Below are 20698 nucleotides of genomic sequence, written 5' to 3' on the forward strand. Positions count from 1 at the left end.
GCAAACTGGGAGCAGACTTTGAATCCTCCCCAAGATGAGAACACCCTTCAGGAAGGTCTAATACAGGCAAATACTTGGTGCCAAAGTCATGGCTTAAAACTCAATACCAAGAAATGCATTATAATACTTTTTAGGAAGTCTACCACCCCAGGTAACTATGTCATCAATAAACACCCTTAAAAGTTGATTCACTAATCAGGAATCTTGAACCTTATGTAGACAGAAACCTAGCCTTCAAGCAACATGTATCTCAGGTAGTTAGAAAAGCTTTCTATGTTGCTCAACTTATAAGCAAGGGCATGGCATCTAGGTCCAGAGAGGCCATCATACCACTGTACTTGGCCATCATTAGAACCACCATAATATATAATCCTCCCTCCAGTACGTACATGACCAGGCGTATGCAGCAATTGGAAAGTCCACAAAGATTCCTTACAAAAAGAATACAAGGAGTAAACACAATGTCCTACAATGATCACCTCAAAGCCCTTGCTCTTTAATCAATATCATGCAGACTTCTAAGCTTTGCCTGGCAAACAAGGTATCCCTGGGCTCTGTTTTGATGAATCTTTTGCACATCCGTAAAAAAACAGCCTCAGAAGTACGGGATTAAAAGACCTACACTTTTTATGTGACATAAATAAGATACATTGGAGAGACAAGATATGTTTCTAATTGAATTCCCATTCTGTGGAACAGGATCCTGATCCATGTGAAACAGAGTTCCTCCCTATCCCTATTTAAGTGCAATCTGTTCCAATGGATGGCTAATCAGAAATTCACCCGTGGTCTGGCTTCTACGTCTGTGATGGACAGAGGCAGTCAGTAAATCACCACCTATATAAATCACATTTGTTGGTCACGTTTGCAGTGCACGGCTAAGCTTATAAGGGCCCTAGTGGTCATTAGCCTAGTTCACACCTATAAATTTAATGCACTATATATACAGTTGTCACTTTTTGTTTGTTAGCAACATCTAACATATGCCTCACTAGACTAGACTAGTCTAGACGTTTCAGTCCTATATAGTTTCAAATCATAACAAGCCTTCTACTAGAGCAATAAAACTGTCAGTGTCTTTAGGGTTAATTTGACATAACCACTTGCTTAAAGCAATGGACACGGATCTTTTAAATTCATCAGCTTCTACAATTTATGTCATTTCAGTTTTATCATGCTGACCCTATGGATCAAATAATAAAGCAATTACATGCTTAAATCTCACAGTTATGGTCATGTCACTTAGCTTCTTATTTAATAAAGGCTGTTTGAAAATGTTTATGTTTATAATTCTTACTATTTTCCACATTTTTTCCCATACATTTCAATATTCTCACATTATTGCAGGACTCAGACTTTTACATAAAGCATTATTTATAGACCATCAATAACAATTTATTTTTCGGTCATTTTTTAAGATAATCTTTATTATTACCCCTCATTTAACTTCCATTACCTCTTTTTCCAGTCTTTTTCATCCTTTCTGCAACACTCTCTCCTCCTTTCTTCACTTTTCAGAATCTTCTTGGCAACTGCCAACATTCAGATTTTTGTGTATTCATCCGTTTCCCTAATCTGCATCGTCATTAACTGCTCTCTCATGATCACTACCATTTTCCTTCCCCTATATTCTGCTTTAGCTGTGCCCTCTGTTTTTGTGTTCTTCTATCTATTCTTCCAGTTTTTACATCTTCTATATATCCATTATCCACTCCCTAGTCCCACCTTATTCACCCACAGCCATTTTGTTATGAGAAAATGTCCATCTATGAAACTTTTGAGCTTGTATATCTGTAATCCTACTCTTGCAAGGAAACATTTTTTGACATTATCATAGTCTTGGTAATAATTTCCTTCCATACACACAAAGGCTCTCAGTCATTATCCAGTTAACTGGGCTGACAAGGTTCTGGCCCAGACAGCTCAACCCCATCCCACCTTATGGACACAATGCTCAAAACTAGTATGGTGTGTCTTAATCTCCTCTTCCAGGGCAATCTGTTTTAACATTGGCAGTAGACATCAAATTAAACACCACAACCATCAATTCAGCTGCAGTTGCTATGGTCTAGTGTAACTTGCTGTGCTATGGTCATTTCAATACCCAGATCCATAAACAGGTGCTCAGAACAATTACTAACGATATATTATTACATAATAAGAGTGCCTCGCTCTATCCCTGTCTGTCTGTCTCTTTTTGAGGAAACTACATTCAAGCTAACAATGGCCGCTCTTAAGACATAGGCATTAGTAACTATTGTCAAACGTGTCCAATGCAATACATCAATGTGGAAAATTAAAACATCTGATTATACTAGCCTTTAAAAATATTGCATTTTACTATATACAAGTGCAGATGGAAAGTTCTTCCAAACAAAACAGTCTTGTGGTTTTAACTAAATATACAAACCAATACCTTAAGTACAGTTTTAGATTGCTGGAAAACAGTCTCAGACAGTAGGTCTATCTCGATTCCTTCTGACAGGAATATTTTCCATCTTTTTCTTCAAGTTTGTTCTTCACTTTGCTTGGGTCTCAGTCCTAGAGCCGCTGCTCTGGACACTAAGGTCCTTTTCTAAGGGCAAGCATCTGGGCTTGTCTCAGTCTTCTTTTTATATTATTTCCAAACGCTCATTCAACAAAAGTAGTCTTGGAAACACAAACTTGATTCATCTCTCAGCTTAAAGTACCAAATGCAACTGAACAAATCACTAACACACTGCAAAGAAAATAGCACTGTACACATTTTTGAACCACAAATATTTACGATACTACGTACACAATTTGGGTAACAATATTTACACCGCTATTTTCATACATTTCAGTTGCTTGTACTTTTTTTTTTTAAACCTGGTGAGAACATCCACACTATTGTGTGTGTGTGTGTGTGTGTGTGTGTGTGTCTGTGTAAGGTAACATATGATGCAGAAAAAAAAAACAACTTCTTAGTATCCTACTGCACATAGCTTGTCAAGCTCCATCACAGTTAGCCTCCAGCCAACAAGAGAAAAGTTCTTGAGTATTTCTTAGATATCAAAAATGTACTTTGGGCCTTCAAATACAGAAAAAATATGCTGCTGTGAAACATACACATACAGGCACACATACACATACTTGAAATAATATTTGTCTTGGTATACTATTCTTTTATTACTGATTTGTAATAAAATATGAATAATCACTGACTTTTACTCTTCTGCATTTAGCTTGATCCCACTCAAAAATAATTCATCTTCCAGGACCCTACTTACATTTAGCAAGTGTACCAGAACTTGTCAGAGATTTGGGATGCATGGCTAGGCTTAAAAAGGTCCTTGTGGTCTTTAGCCTAGAAAACACCTATGAACCTAATTCCAAAACAGTTAACGTTTCAGTTACACAGCATTTTCATAATTATTTGGACCACCACTGAAAATGGCCTGAGATTCCATAGGAGGCTTCCTCATCATGTGATAAACAATGACCTAGCACATTTAACAAGAAATTTAATATTTTCATGTGATATTTTACCTTGATAGCAGGATATGTTCTGTTGGTGTCTGTGCTGTGTTCACCAGGAATGCTGCCTGCAAATGGTGTTTCACATTTATATCGAAAACGCATACCTCGTTGCTTAGGCTGTTCAATTATTTGAACATAGGGCTCAGCTATGGCTAAAACAAGAAAAATAAGTTAAAGTTAATGAGTAAACTTGCAATCATAAGGCTTCATACTACTGTAACCTGTAATTTCAATATTTCCCTTAATTTTAACTCCTTGTTCTCCCTTCATAGAATGACTGAGTCTATCCAAGCAACACCTATCAAACAGGCAGGTTTCTGTTATCTGCATAATCAGCACAACTTAAAATCTATCTCTGATTAAGCATCTGAAACAGGTATATACCCAGTAACCAGTGTAATAAACATTTTAGTTTTACAAGTTTATCTAGTATCCTCTGTTCTCCAAATAATACCATTTGGTATTTATGCTCTAAATACACCTGCAAATACAGATGAAATTTCAAAATATTTCATTACACAACTAACGTCTAGATCCCAACCACAAGAAATTCCAGAATGTTTTACTACACGGCTGACTTCTAGATCCCAAACAGAGACATATAAACATCAGTGAGTTCTACGTCGTACTTGACTAGAAACGTATAACGGTTCACGGTAACTGCTCAGTTTTAAATATATTTCTGCAGTTACAGAGGTGTGTGACCTACAGAAATCAACCACCACCAGTATGAAACCAATTCAGGTCATCAATTGCCTTTGATAGAGGGTTCTAGGTTAAGTGGTGGCCTTTTATTATTCTTGACAGCATCAGACATTAAACATGAGGTGAAATACACTGTTATAATCTCACTGAGTGTATGCATGGATGCATGTCTTTCCTGAAACTAGAGAAAAGTGACACCCACAGTCTGCTATTTATATCATCACATCCCTCCTTTTTTTTATTCTGTTTAAAATGATTCATTTACAATATCTAAATATAATTTTGCATTCCCACATTCTCCTCTGTTCTTTCTAGTCTCAAATCGAAAGTGTCAAAGATCTTCAGTTCTCTTCTCATATTCCTTCTCTTCCACATACTCATCTGAATACTTTCCTCTATAAAAATATTTCCTTAAATTTCAGTGATTCATATGACTTATTGCAAATTCTCCATTTAAAACAGTAAGATCATGGAATGGAGGGTGAGGATGTCTCTCCTCATTCCAATGTTGTACAGTCTTGGAGTTAGTATATTAGAGATACCGGGATATGGGTGTGAAACATTGCTTGCCCCCTGCAAAAATGCTGGTTCTGTAAATTTTATCTGCAATCAACTATATGCTACACTGACTTATTGCAATATTGAAATTTTTGTCAGTATGAACATTTTTTTCACTGTTTAGCCATATACCCAGAAGCAACAACTGTCTCTAGACACAAAATTCCTAAGCTTGCATCTTTTTTTTTTTAATCCTGCTATTATCACCACACTGTCTCTTGTAATCTAGTTTAGGTGTCATAAGCACTCCAGCTCTTTCTCCTACTGTTTTATTATTAGCTCTACACATCACAGCTTACAGTACACACCAGGATTATTATGCATAAGTGCGAAACCTTACACTTTTTCACTGACACACAAAAGAAATTAGAGTCTGCCAAGACGATATACGAAATGCTTAAAAACTGAAACAGGTAAATTACTACCTGCCCTACTACAGCTAGACCTAATTAGCCAAGACTGTACTACTACCCAAACTACTTTCTAAAGTCATACTATATACCATACTTCAAATTAATATGAAAACTAGCTACAGACAGTCTACCACCAAGTTGGGAACTTTGCTATAAAATGGAGAGGAACATGATCTCTCTCTCTCTCTCCAACAGCTTGGATGGTCTGAGCTCACCCACCTAATGTTTACCTAAAAGGTTCCCTGCAGGAATGATCATCCTGCTTTCATGCTGCCTCTCTCTTGGTAGGATTCCTTTGAGGGAATTAAAGTCTAAAGATGACAACTTGCTCAGAAGTAAAGTATACGACAGAAATGATAATGGCATTGTCAGTTAGTATTCTTGCTGTATTTAGAACTCCATATGGGTGGCCATGGTCGTGCAGTGGTTAACTTTGTCACCTCACAGCAAGAGGTTCTCCGGTTCGATTCTCGGCTGGGGTGCCTTCTGTGCGGAGTCTGCATGTCCTCTCTGTGGTCACGTGGGTTTCCTTCGGGTGTCCGGTTTCCTCCCACATTCCAAAGACATATAGTAGGCAGACTGGACACTCTAAACTGGCCATAGGTGAGAGTGTGTGTGAGAGTGAGTGGTACGAATGAACTACCGTGGCAGGGCTAGCCACCCAGCGGTGTAAACCTTGGCTCGAGATGACTGTCATTGCTGAAGTGACACCCCAACCCTATGTGCAAAAATGGGAAAATGGGTTGAGGATGGATGGATTTAGAACTCCACATATATATTTTGGAAAAGCAAGTAACGAATATCTTCTAGAAATGTCTGAAAATGTGGGTATAGAAAAAACAGAGCTGCTGATGTACAGCTGCCTAAATAGCTTGCCACCCTCAGATTCTGTATGTGATTTTAGTACAAAACTCATACCTGATTCTAGATTGGATGTAAAGTACAGTTTTGTACCTATCATAAATGTAGATGTTCGAGTGTCTTCACTGCTGCAGTCATTACACTTGGGTTATCCTGCCGTCAGGTGGGCCCACAGTCGGCCTGAGTTCCAAAGTCTTCGTCCGGCGTTGGTTGCTGTCGCCTCTTCCCTGACGTCAGTGCGCCAGGGGTATATAAGAAGCAGCCAACGCCATTTTCTTCAGTTTTTCTTGCCCCAGATGTCAGGTGCCCGCAAAAATGGTAGGCAATGCATATTGCTAATAAAATATACAAAAAAGGTAAAAATAAAACCTTCAGTAACCAGCAAATACACCACATAGGTAGTATAGGTTAGTCCCAGATAAGAAAGAGGGGCTGGCGGGTGGGTAACCTGGACTGCAGCAGTGAAGACACTCGAACATCTACATTTATGTTAGGTACAAAACTGTACTATGCTCATCGTGTTTCACTGCTGCAGTCATTACACTTGGGTATAATCCCAAAGCTGAGTTTGGGTGGCTGGTTCTATAGAGGATTTGGTGTGGCTATGAGGCCCTGCAGCACTGCAGTGGCAAAGCCAGCTCTGGATCTAGAATAAAGAGGCAAATGGTAATGCTTGGTAAAGGTGTGCACTGAACTCCAAGTTGCAGCTTCCAAGATATTTTTGGTAGGTACTCCTCTAAGGTAGGCAGTAGAAGTGGCAGTTGCCCCGATGGAATGTGGTCTAATGTTACTAGGTACAGGTTTCCCATGTTGTGTGTAGCAAAACCGGATACAGTGTCCTATCCACTTTGAAATGGTCTGCTTTGAAATAGCCTTTCCCTGTGATCCTGCAGCATATGATACAAACAATTATTCAGATTTTCTGAAAGCTTTTGTTTTGTCCAAGTAGAAGCGCAATTGCCTGTGTGGGTCCAAGAAATGTAGAAATCTCTCCCCTTTATTCTGGGGATTTGGATAAAATGTTGGCAAATGAATAGTTTGGTTAAGAGCCACACTGGATACCACCTTAGGCATAAAGGTAGGGTTTGTTCTTAAAGAAACCTTGTCTTGGCGGAAAATGATAAAAGGCTCCACTGCCATTAGTGCCTGCAGTTCTGAGACTCTTCGTGCTGAGGTTATTGCCAGAAGTAGAGCAGTTTTCCATGATATATATTTTAACTCTGTTGAATTGGCTGGTTCAAAAGGAGGCAAAGTGAGCTTTTCCAAGACGAAATTGAGGTCCCAAGTTGGTGTTGGTGCTCTCTGGGGCGGTCTTATGTTTTTATCCCCTCTGAGGTACCGCTTTAGCAATGGGCGAGAGAAAATAGGAGGATCTGTGTTGTAATGAGCCGAAATGGCAGAAGCATGAATCTTAATGGATGAGAAGGATAATCCTTTGTCCAGCATCTCAGTCAAGTATTGTAGTATCTGAGGAATGTTAGGGACCAGAGGATCAAGGTTTTGAGCCTGGTTCCAGGCACAGAATCTCTTCCACTTTTCTGAGTAAGATTTCCTGGTGCCAGTCCTCCTGGCCTCCAACATGACATCCATAACAGGTTTAGAGAGAGAAGTTGACTGTTTGGCTAATGAATCTGCCATGCAGCCAGGTTTAAGGTTTTGAGCTGACTGTGCAGTATCCGATTGTTTTGCTGAGTCAGAAGGTGTGGAATTTGAGGCAAAATCCAAGGTGGGCCTTGAGCTAAGTTCTTTAAGATTGGGTACCAATGCTGGTGTGACCAGTCTGGAGCAATCATAATCATCTGTGGTTTTTCTTGTCTGGCTTTTAGGAGTACCTTTGTAAGGAGAGGCAGAGGTGGGAAGGCATAAACATTTAGGCTTTTCCAGTTGAACGAAAGAGCATTCACTTTCCATGCTTGTGTGTGATAAGGCCTTGTGCAGAATTTTTGTAGTTGGTAATTCAGTGGTGAGGCAAAAAGATCTATATCCGGGCACCCCCATTTTTGCATTATCATGCTGAAGACTTGTGGATTTAGTTTCCACTCGTGAGGATCCATGATGTTTCTGCTTAAGTCGTCTGCCAGAGTGTTTTTCTTTCCTGGCAGGAATTGTGCTTGCAGATGAACTTGGTAGGTTAAAGCTGTGTTCCACAAGGTCATGGCTTGTCTGCATAGGGGGTAAGAATGAGTGCCCCCTCGTTTGTTTATGTACCACATTACAGTGGTGTTGTCTGTCTTTAATAGTAATTGTCCTGGATGCAGAAGATCCTTGAAAGCTGTAAGGGCATTTTGTACAGCCAACATCTCTTTTTGATTGATGTGAAGATGCATTTAGTCTGTGGTCCATTTGCCCTGAATACATTTTCCTGCCATGTGTGCTCCCCAGGCGTAATCCGAGGCGTCTGTTGCTAAAATCTGCCTGGCTGTGGGAAGAGTGAAAGGCTGACCCTTGTTGAGGTGACATGCTTGTGCCCACCATCGAAACTCCTGTTGTAGGCAGGGAATTAGTGGTATTACTGTCTCCAAGCTGTGAGAATGTTGAGACCAAACACTTTTTAGGTACCATTGTAATTTCCTCATATGCAGTCTTGCATATGGAATTAGTAGTATGCAGGATGCCATGAGTCCCAAGGCCTGCAGAATTTTTCTTGCAGGGAGTTGGGACTTTGTTGCCATCAATTGAAAATACTGAGTCAGTTGTCCTTGTTTGTCTGGCGTGAGATAAGCCATCTGGGCCGTTGTATTTAAGCTGGCACCCAGGAATATTATCCCTTGTGAGGGCACTAGTTTTGATTTCTTTTCGTTTACTGTGTACCCTAGGCAACTTAACAATCTTTTTACGAATGCCAGATGCTGTAGAAGAATGTCCTTGCTCACTGCTTGAATCAGGCAGTCGTCCAGATATGGATATATTTGAATTCCTTTGTGTCTGCAAAATGCAATTACTGGTGCCAGGCACTTGGTAAAGACCCTGGGCGCAGTAGATAAGCCAAAGGGCAGTGCAGAGAATTGGTAGTGCATTGAACCAGCTATGAATCTGAGGTATCTTCTGCAATTTTGTCTGATAAGGACATGCAGGTATGCCTCTTTGAGGTCCAAAGTAACAAGCCAAGCTTTCTTGCCCAACATGGGAAGGAGCTGTTGTAGTGTCAGCATTTTGAATTTCGGAACATCCAGGTAAGTATTTAGAATGGAAAGGTCCAGAATGGGACTCCAGACTTTGTCCTTTCTGGGTACCAGGAAGAGTCTTGAGTAAAATCCTTGTCCTTTTTCCTGTTGTGGTACTTTTTGAATAGCCCTCATGTCCATGAGAGCTGTAATTTGTTTTTGTGCCTCTGCCCATTGATTTTGTGGCAGGTCTGGCATTCCTTTTAGCCTTGAAAAAGTGTGAAAGTGGAATCTGTAACCTTGAGACACAATATTCAGCACCCATTTGTCTTGGGTGATTGCTTGCCAGTTTTGAGGAAAAAGTGCTAGTTTCCCCCCTAAGGGAGCTAAAAGGGAAGAGTTTGGCATTGGAAGGGGGAAGTCATTGGGACTGTTTCCTGTAAGGTTGTGACTTATCCTCACCTTGTTTTGTGTTTGAAGCACCCCACTGTCATGGTCTGTAAGAGCCTTGTGGCTGAGATCTGCCTCTTGGGCATCTGTATCTGCCTCTTTGTGGCCTGTCTGACACTGGAAAGGGCCAATTCTTTGTAGGCCAATTACTGCTAAATCGTGGTGGCTGTACCTGTAAGAAATCCTTCACTGTTTGCATAGATTTTGCCTTATCCTCCATTTTTTTTAATACCTCTTCTGCCTTAATACCAAATAAATTATCTTGTTGCAAAGGAGCATCCAATAATTTTGCCTTAACATGATCTGGTAAACTTTGTTCTTTTAACCAAGCATGTCTTCTAACCACAGATCCTGTAACTGCTGCTCTACAAGAAGCTTCTAATGAATCAAAACCACATTGCAAAGTATGCTTTCCCACTTGTTCAGCTGCATGCAATAAATCCTGCATTTCCTTATAGTCAGGTTGTTCTGCATTTGTACTCATTTTCTGTTTTAATTGAGACAGAAAGTATTGTTGATATTTAAGCATGTGAAACTGGCAATTTAGAGCCCTCACTGCTAAAGTTGCAGAGGTGTAAACTTTCTTTACCCATCTGTCTAATGCTCTAGAGTCCCTATCCGAGGGAACTGGATTCTTAGCCGTGGAAGCCTTAACCCCTTTGGGACCCTGGGAAATAGTTTCTGGGTCAGCAACAGGGTTTTTATAAAGACATTTGTGAGAGTCAGGGACTCTGTAGTACCTGTCTGGCTTGACTGGAGCTGGGGGTAAAGAATCAGGATTTAAACTAGATTCAGAGAACACATCATCCACAATGTCCAACACTGGCGGAATAGCAAGGGGCCTGTGCTGAGGCAGCAAAAGAAAGTCTCTGAGCCTTTTCATGGATTCTGAGTAATCCTGGCCCTCCCAATGGAAATGTTCCCTCATGGTATGTAGAGTTTCCCCAAAAGAGTAATCCTTAGGAGGCGAGGCTGAAGGAATTGATTCTTCAGCATCAGAATCCCCATAGGGGTGTAAAGAATATCCCTGGTCTGAAGAGGAATCAGAATATACTGAAACCTGGTCAGAGGAATCATAGTCTGTATCCTGCCTATGCCTTTTATCAGGAGGGGGATGGGAACCCCTGATCAGAGTTATCAAGTCTTCGGCCATCTTGAGCATCTGTTTTTTAGGCATGGAGGCCTGTCCAGGTGAATGCTGTACTTGCTTCTTTGTCTTTAATGTAGGCTTAGTCTTGGCTGTAGTTGCAATGGTAAGCTGAGTAGGCCTAAAAACACCCTCAGAAGCCAATGCCTGCTCAGCAGCTCCGGACCCATCTGAAGGGTTAATCTCCGTTGGCCCAACACCTTGAGTATCCAGAGGCCTAGGCACCTCCACGTGGGAGTCAGTCACGGCCTGTGGTTCTGAGGTAGTGGGTGTCAGGGGCTGCGAAAGCACCTCACTGAAAACTGGCAAACCGGCGAATGGCCTAGAAGAGGCTTAGTTGTCAGTTTTGGGCCTCTGATGCATTTCCATATCTTTATCTTTGCGTTTTTTGTGCATTCTGGTCATCGGTTGTTCCGACGGCATTGTATAATTATACCTTTGCCCAAGTAATGGCGAGCAAAGTCAAACCAGCGTTTAATAGTGCGTTTGTTAAATCTAGCACAAAACTGACAACTAGTGACGTTGTGATCTGGGCCTAGGCATGGAATACAGTAAAAATGAAAATCCTTATGAGGTATTTGCTTCCCACAAGAAATACAATTATTAACTTTTACTGACATCGGTCTGAGACAAGAAAAAGTTTCCCCAATGGGGTACTTAGCTTTATTGAAGACTTCGGTTCTGAAATTGAATTTGAAATCTCAGGAGTCGGCCGACCAGCACTTGCAAACTGCTTTTGCTTCGGGCACCGCATGGCAAAAAAGACTGGGAAAAATGGCGTCAGCTGCTTCTTATATACCCCTGGCGCACTGACGTCAGGGAAGAGGCGACAGCAAATGACGCCGGACCAAGACTTTGGAACTCAGGCCGACTGCGGGCCTGCCTGACGGCAGGATAACCCAAGTGTAATGACTGCAGCAGTGAAACGCAATGAACATCTTCAACAGGTCCATATCTGAGGGGCACATTCATCCCTCTGAACGTGTGCATTGTTTCTGCATTTTTCCCTTCCACTCTTCTTCTTCCCACATTTTCCCTCTTCTTTCCCCCAATTTACTCCTCTCTCACCCCTTTTCTATGTCGAAGTAGGGTTTTATTCCTCTTGAAATAACTGAACATCTGTCCTTCGTTTACTACCATTCATTTTTCCCCACTTGCTCTGTTTTGGGATAATAATGTAATTTTTTTTTTGTGTTTGTAAACAATCACCCAACTTCCTGTTTTCCTCTCTTATAGGTTTTTCTAACTTTTTCCCTAATGTTTCATAACTTCTTAATGTAACATGGTGATCTAACTGGACTTCATATTATTTATTTAATTTCTGGTTAAATCAGTCTGTTACATTTGTCTGGTAATTATAAATGCTAATCAATGTAACTGATAGCTTATCTAATCATTAGGTGACGGAAGCTTTGCATCACATTTGCACTCAAAAGACTTTACCCAATTACTAACTAGCTGGTTCTGGCAGGTGACTGGTGGCTGCAGTGTATTTTAATCTGTGCTTAGAATATTACTCCCACTCCTCTTCTTTAGCATGGGAGCATATCCCCTAGGACTCCACTGCAAATGGCCTTTAAAATAAACAACTCACAGCAACAGGTTCTTTACTGTAACTCTTGGCTGAAGTGCATCCTTTGCACAAGTCTTTATGCCCTCCCTGCATCTACATGGGTTTTCTTTGGATGCTCTGGTTTCCTTTAACAGACATGCAGTAGGTGAATTGGTATTCCCTGAACTGCCTGTCGGCGTTTTGTGTGCCATCCATCCAGAATGGGTTTCAATGCCTTGCAAACGTTTGGTTTTCAGAAAATGGATGGACAGAAGGATGGAAAAATAAATACTGCAACCTGAAACATGCATAAATACATACGTAAATAAGAGCTTATAGAAATACCTGGAAGAAAAACATTTCTTTCCTACCATCAATTGAGGGTAATATGGTCAGGTTCTAACTTATCATTGACAATTCTTCCACTTTCCTATTCCTCAAAGCTTTATCCATAGCAAAGTAATGCTTGTGTGCAAGACTGCTGTGCACTGTTCTGAGGATTTTCTCTTTTAGCCAGAGTGATGTGACCATGGAATTAGTACTTATCTAAGACATGTGGAAAGCAACGCTCACTACATAAAGATGTAAGAGGATCCTCTCTGGCAAAAACATGGTTTGCTGCAGGTGTTTAGGTTGGCTGTGTTACTGATCAGCTTTGATCAAGGAGCTCCTTCTCAAATGTTTGCGCTTTGCGTGGTGAAAAGGAAATGGAAAAGTATGCCATGAAACTTTTAAAAAGAATCTTTCATTTTTTTCATGTCCCTATCATACACAGCACCATACAGCTTCCAGCCACATTTTAAATATTCCACTATGCAAAATAAAAATCTTACAAGGAAAACTTCAAATACCATCCCCTATGAATGCCACACATACTTGAAGTAATACCACCCAATGCAACATATAAAAAAAAAAAAAAAAAAAAACAGAAATATGTAATGTCTCCCATGACTAACCATACTACCAACATAAATTCACAATGCAAAAAAAATAAATGTCCCAATGTGTCTTCTTCCTATACCTACATTGCATTGGCATATAAATGACTGAAGACTGACATTTTTTCCCTATTTCTCTCGACATGCTAACTTCCTATAGATACATAAACCTAAGTATTTCAGAGGATTACTGCAATCTTGGCTGAGCATGTATGTCTACACCAAAGATACCACTCTGATACCACACAAAGAACATAAAGCCAACATACTGAAGTATGTTCTTCATAAAGACAATGAAACTGCAACCCCCTACCAAATATCACCCATTTGCTTCATTCTTTGAAAACCAATCTAATTGCTCCCCAGTGCTTCATCTGGATTTTTTTCACTCACATCTGTTCAATCTATGTAATCAGGCTACCTTTAAAATACTCAAATTCTTGAGAGGAACCACAAACATATCCTGGATATGTAGAAAATACAGATACATAAAAAAGTGCCTAAATCAACTATAACTTGTGGAAATCTCTGTCATTCCACTTACCATCTCCCATACAAAAATATACCCTTCAAAAAAGTTCAAATAAACCCTGAAAAAACAGAGAACAACCAAGAGGTGCAAGAACTTTTAAGTGTGTCTGCATAAAGCTGTATATGGATAGCTACCTTATGATCCCCATGACTGCTTGCCTACTAGTACTGCTCCTATTAGTCTCACTTCCTACTAACAAAGTTAAGGCACACAACTTTGATCATACAAGCAATCATTTATGAAAATTATCCAGTCCTACGAGTACTGTTGGATATTCCAGAACCTAATCTTCTATTCAGCGCTAAACAACACCAACTTCCAATGACATCATATCTCATTCTGCTCTCTAAATGAAATCTGCTAAACTTTAATCCACTCCACTTGAAAGTAACTCCTAAAATATTGCATCAGCCCTTCTACAAACCAAGGGCTGGCATTAGGCACAAGCCAACTAGGCAACCACCTAGGGGTACTGCTCTCACTTCTGTTGCAGGGAAATTTTTCAGAAATTGAAAAGAACTTTGAACTGAGAGTTCAACAGGGCATAAAACTATTAAAAGGTGAATGGGTGGGATCTGTGCAGTTAGCCTGGAAGATTTAACTTGTCAGCCTCATCTGCAGCCCAGAAAGGTGGATCTTCATCCCCACTAGGGGGGGGGGTGCCCTGGCACAGCAGGATCAGCTCTAATTGGAGTCAGGTTATTTGTGAATGCATCCCAAAGCAGATGTTAAATTTCATCTAAAGCTAAACATCGGCATGAAACTGAGAGTTGGTAAGTACAGTAAGGGAAAGTTGAAAAGAACTATGAACCTATTTGCTTGTTTTGCAGTAAAGAAAATTGTTGTTTCTTTACTGTAAATAAATAAATAAAATAATGTAAAAGTACCCCAAGTGAGAGCAGTGCCTTAGGGAGGAAGCCTTGTGGACTTGGCCATTTGTATTCTTTCTGTATGAGAGAGAGAAATTAAGTGTGTGTGTGTGTGTGTTTGTTTGTATGTGTATATGTATGTGTGTATGTATGTAATTTAAACTAGTCGTCCTGTTTGTATGAGGAATAGTGTGTTGCATAAGAGAGAAGGTGGGTGTGGGTTCGTGTGTGTGTGTGTGTGTGTGTGTGTGTGTAAAACGTAAACTAGCCATTCTTCTCTGTATAACAGAGAAAGTGGGTGTTGCTGTGTGACAGAGTAGGTGTGTGCATGTGTGTGTTGCTTTGTGAGAGTAGAGAGAAGGTAGATGTATGTGGGTGTGTGGTTTTAATATACAATGAATATAAAGTTTACACACCCCTGTTAAAATGCCAGGTTTTTGTGATATAAAAAAATGAGACCACAATAAATCATTTCAAAACTTTTCCCACCTTTAATGTGACCTATAACCTGTACAATTCAATTGAAAAACAAATCTGTTTGGGGAAAAAATATAAAAAATAAAAAACGTACAATAAGCTGGTTGCATAAGTGTGCACACCCTTAAACTAATACTTTGTTGAAGCACCTTTTGATTTAATTACAGCATTCAGTCTTCTTGGATACACACCTGCTATCGATTAATGAGACTCTAATTAACCCCAAATAAAGTTCAGCTGTCCTAGTAGGATTTTCCTGACATTTACTTAGTTGCCAGATACAGCAAAAGCCATGGTTCGCATAGAGCTTACAAAGCATCAGAGGGATCTCACTGTGGAAAGGTACCAGTCAGGAGACGGGTTCAAAAAAATTTCCACAGCTTTGGATATACCATGGAACACAGTGAAAGCAGTCATCAAAAAGTGGAGAAAACATGAGACAACAGTGACATTGCAAAGAACTGGACGTCCTTCCAAAATTGATGAACAGACGAGATGAAAACTGGTCATGGAAGCTGCCAAGAGACCTACAGCAACACTTAAGGAGCTGCAGGAATTTCTGGCAAGTACTGTTTGTGTACTACATGTGACAATCTCCCGTATTCTCCATATGTCTGGGCTATGGGGTAGTGTTGCAAGATGGAAGCCTTTTCTTACACAGAAAAACATCCAAGTCCAGCTAAAATGTGCAAAACAATACATCAAGTCTCCTAAAAGCATGTGAGAAAATGTGTTATGGTCTGGTGAGACTAAGGATGAAATTTATGGCCACAACTCCAAAAGGTATGTTTGGTGCAAAAACAACACTTCGCAACACCAAAAGAACACCATCCCCACAGTGAAGCATGGTGGTGGCACTATCATGCTTTAGGGTTGCTTTTCTTCAGCTGGAAATGGAGCTTTAGTCAAGGTGGACAGTTCCAAATACCAGCCACTTTCGGCCCAAAACCTTCAGGTGTCTGCTAGAAAGCTGAAGATGAAGAGGAATTTCACCTTTCAACACGACAATGGCCCCAAGCATACATCCAAATGAAAAAAAGAATGGCTTCACCAGAAGAAAATTAAAGTTTTGGAATGGCCCAGCCAGAGCTCAGACCTAAATACAATAGAAAATCTGTGGGGTGACCTGAAGAGGGCTGTACACAAGAGATGCCCTCGTATTCTGATATATTTGGAGTGCTTTTGCAAGGAAGAGTGGGCAAATATTCCCAAGTCAAGATGTGCCATGCTGATAGACTCCTACACAAGAAGACTGAATGTTGTAATTAAATCAAAAGGTTCTTTAACAAAGTATTAGTTTACCGGTGTACACATTTATGCAACCAGCTTACTGTACGTTTTTTATTTTTTATATTTTTTCCCCTAACAGATTTGTTTGTTTTTCAATTGAATTGTACAGGTTATAGGTTATAGGTCACATTAGAGGAGGGAAAAGTTTTGACATGATTTATTGTGGTCTCCTTTTTTTGCATCACAAAAACCTGGCATTTTAACAGGGGTTCTGTTATTCTAGCAAATTTCTAAGTCTATAAGAGCAATATTTAAAATCTATCCCTATTTTTGGGCCTTTGTCCCCCCATTATTTTAGTCTTTGTCCAGATTTCTTGTACTAAGAGGTTGAGAGGTATGTTATGTAATGTCCTAAGCTTGGGGGGGGGGTCAGGCAATTAACGATCAGGCTTTACCTTGTAAATTGGTTACAGGAGACTTGAGTCTGAATCCTCTACACCAGCTACCAGACTGCTGAAGGAAATGCAAGTCTCAATGGACACAAGAGCCTGGAATCTTCTAGTCTACAGCAACTACCAGAATGCTGATGGAATTGTGAGTTTGAGTTTCAGTACATTTTCAGGGAATTATGAGTTTCAGTCCTTTTCATAGAATTGTGAGTTTCAAGGGAAGAGAAATTCACTGTTGCTCATGCTAAGTTTGTTTTCAATGTACAACTGTTTTGTTTAGCAAATGGCAATCACCATTTGTGCTGCAGAATTTGAAAGGAGTGTTAGTAGCATAATTGCCTTTGGTGCAGAAAGCTGGGGGTTCTACTCCCACACCATGTAGAACCATGTCAAATAGATGGAAGGCTGGTATTGAAGTGCCCTTTCAGTTGCTGACTATCTGGGTCATTTTAAGGGGGGTAGGGTTCTGCACTCCTGAATGTGTCCTCCTTTGTATGAGATGCCTACTAACTATGAACTTGTCTGTTAGTTATTTCCTATTGCAAAATTATCAGCTTATCATTTTTTTAGTGTTACATAGGCAATTATTTCCTCAAGGGCAGCAGGCCCTGAATATGTAGATGAAACACTGAAATGTAAAGTTGTTTGCCAGTAGCAACCTCTTCATTAGTTACAGATCTCTCTAATGTGGAAATATTCAGATGACTTACTTCTGCACAGATTGTGCTTATTAACTGATATTGGTGGACTGTAATGACAGATGCCTTTTATGGTTGAAATTTTCTAAAATAGGTAGTTTTGTCATTATTGCTTCATACATTTTACTTCATTGCTTACTGGAAAAATATTAAAAACTACAAATTTTAAACACATTCTAAGAAGTGGTTCTAGAATATAATTTAACACAATCAGGAAGGTCGTATGTATGGCCCTAAAAATGTGTGCAAGGTGCACGTGGTTTGAAAACTGCCCAAAGGTAATGCATCTCACCAGTGGAAGATTATTTTTTCTTTGAATTTGGGTTTTAATACCGTTTCAATGAATCCAAGTTTCAAAGGCAGAGAAGTATACTGCTCATGCTAAGTCTGTTTTCAATCCAAGACCGTATTGTTTGTTTAGCAAATGGCTATTAGTGTTTGTGCTATTTTATTTCAATATCTGTAGTAATTGTAGAAGTAAATAAGAAAGCAACGTGCACACTGACAGACTTGAACAGTGTTTATGGTAACTGGAGAGAAATAGCCAAGTGGTGGAACACTGGAATGGCTGGACATACCTATCAACCTCTTAGAGCAAGAAATCTGGACAAAGCCATAAATAATGGAGGGACAAAGGTCCGAAAATAGGGACATTTTTTAAATATTGACCTTACAAATTAAGAAAGTTGATAGAATAACAAGTTTTGCTTTAGCATGAATTTTATGAAGGATACGAAGTCTAAAACTCAAATGTCTGTCATTATTTTCTGTCTTCAACTTTTAATGACTTGTCAGTTTGTCAGAATACCACAATTTTATGAAAAATGGACTAAAAACATGAGGCGAAAATCTGTCCAGTTGAGTGGTATGCTGGGGAAGGGGCTGTTAACAGGAACAGAAAAAGAAGGTGGGAGGGAGGAGTAAATGGGCAGGGTTATGGGAGGTGTGAGGGGTGCGTCATTGGTCCGGCCCTCCAAAACAGTCCCAGTTTCTCATGTGGCCCTTGGGAAAATTAATTGCCCACCCCTTCTTTAGTACGTACTCTTCTAAGCATATGATCCAGCTTGACAGACCACAGTGTTTCTTCCTAAGATAATCAATAATACGTCTTCATTGAGCTATCCAGAAACTCTTATGTGCTCTCCCTCTCTATTTTCTGTTCCTACATATTCTTGAGATGTGACCTCTATCTAGCCTACATAGTTCCGAAATATCCAGTCCTATGTGATCTCCTGCACATATGCAAAACTAATAACACACTAAACACCCACTCAAGAGATTATCTTCCACAGAAACAAAAATAGGACCTGCTGGCAAGATAAATATATATCCCAGAGAATTCCTCTTTATGAAATATACTTATTTTGGATAGAAGGCAAAGTAGCTCCAAGAGTCTAATCAAAACCTGGATAAATAGATGTGCAATCAAACACATCCTGGGTCTGACCCTTCAAGTCCTCATTGAAATTCCTAAAACTAGGTATAAATTAGTCATATCAATGTGTTAGAGAAATATGTATTTGAATATATGTGAAGTGCTAGTTTAAAAGCAAAGTAGTATGTAATGCATTTTATTCTATTAATGATATAGCAAAAAGAATGAATTCATATGTAATTGCAAGAAGTTTTTGAAACTGCAGTGTGCCTTGTTGCAAGTTGGCCTCTGACCCTGGCAGCTGCTAGCTCAGCAAGTTCTAATGTTTATGCTTTTCACAAGTGATTATCTGCTGGGTCAGGAAATTAAATATGTGAAATAATGAAAATCTTCTGCTCTTTCCTGCTGGGACGATTGGCCTTGTGTATGTGTTACTAGATAACACGCAGCTGTTGGGAAAGTGTTACAGGGGAACAAAGAAGTGTATTAGAAGACTGAATCTGCTATTGTATTTGAACTAGCCTGGAACCTTGAAGAAGTAACTTTACAGAAAGACATTATGTCTGACCAGGTGGTGAGCAAGGCCGTATTGTTACCAGAGGAAAACATTTTTAAATATACAGCATCAGCATTATTTTATGAATAGAATACTGTAAGCTAAAGTGATGTAGATGCCCTATGACTGATCACGTCAGTAAGGTGGGCACAACTTGAATGTAAGTAACTATGAAAATTGTGTACTTCCTACTTCATGTCAGACAAAATTCTGTACTTTTATGTTTTTTGCCTCCTGGTGTACACTAGTAAGCCTCTGAACCTGAACCTCCTGTGTATTGATCTTTTATTTTATTTAACAGTTTGGTCCTTCTTAGCCGGAAATCCCTCAGACAGCTGCAGATCAGAGTCTACCGGTGGTCGAATACTGCACAGGAGAAGTTACCGAAACGGTTCTTCTTGGGTGAAAAGACCTCTGACTGAATTGTCGTTTAAAGAGGCTGGCCACTTTCTGATCTGTGGCCGAAGAGCGGATCCTGGACAGCTCAATACCGGAGGCTCAGGTAGGAAGACTTTTGCCTTTTTTCTGTTTTAGATCAGGGACTAGGTTACAGTAAATATTGTTGTCAAGCTTTATTATGCAGATCAGGGACAAGAGGAATTACTGTGTATTTGGTCATAGATCAGGGTAACAGAATAAGGTAGGCAGTTATTCTAGATAAACTGTGAAAGGAACTGAAATTTTGGTACCACGTGATAAGAAGGGTTATGTAACATTTTCTTTTAACATGGGAAATCAGTGCACTAAAACATTGCGAGATCCGCCCCTAACCGAAGACGCAAAATATATGCAATCACAACGTTCTGATAATGTTAGGTATTATACGAAGTGGGTTAACAAATATGAATTCGATAGTAAATTAGATAAAACTTCACTGGTTAAACTCCTTAAGCAACTTAAATCTGATATGGAAGGTCAGGCAAAAAAGCAACGCCAATTAGGCATTCCTCAGGCACACAGGTGGATTGAGGAAGCAAACCGTAGGGAACAGAAGACTAAAAATTCAAAAGCATTATTTTTAGATAAAGAGGATAATAACATAGTAATAGCAATGGCTCCTCCTCCTCTGCCCCCTCCATTGCCTTTTTCAGGATATGAAGCGGGTGGACCGCTGGTCCGCCTCCGCATTATGCTGAGGTCTCAGTGAGACCACAACCATTTGTTAGAGATACTATTGAAACTAGGTCCCGAACACGTAAAATACATGGGGACGCAGAATCATATCAAATAGAGAGAAACCTACAGGATGAGAATGAGGAAGAAATGTGTCCGCTTATAGAGGT

The 20698-nt window shown here is 39.9% G+C and overlaps 1 protein-coding gene across 4 annotated transcripts in view; it reads right to left on the reverse strand.

The window, feature by feature from the left end:
* LOC122788049 (proto-oncogene c-Rel-like) overlaps positions 1 to 20698 on the reverse strand; it is a 2508512-nt gene that overhangs the window by 2031420 nt on the left and 456394 nt on the right. For all 4 annotated transcript variants that reach the window (XM_044054974.1, XM_044054987.1, XM_044054981.1 and 1 more), the window contains exon 2: positions 3511 to 3653. In XM_044054974.1, coding sequence (XP_043910909.1) covers positions 3511 to 3653 — 143 coding nt within the window. The remainder of the gene's footprint in view (positions 1 to 3510; positions 3654 to 20698) is intronic.

Source organism: Protopterus annectens, chromosome 1.part2, assembly GCF_019279795.1.
Source record: "Protopterus annectens isolate FY-2018-M chromosome 1.part2, PAN1.0, whole genome shotgun sequence".
Taxonomy (NCBI): domain Eukaryota; kingdom Metazoa; phylum Chordata; order Ceratodontiformes; family Protopteridae; genus Protopterus; species Protopterus annectens.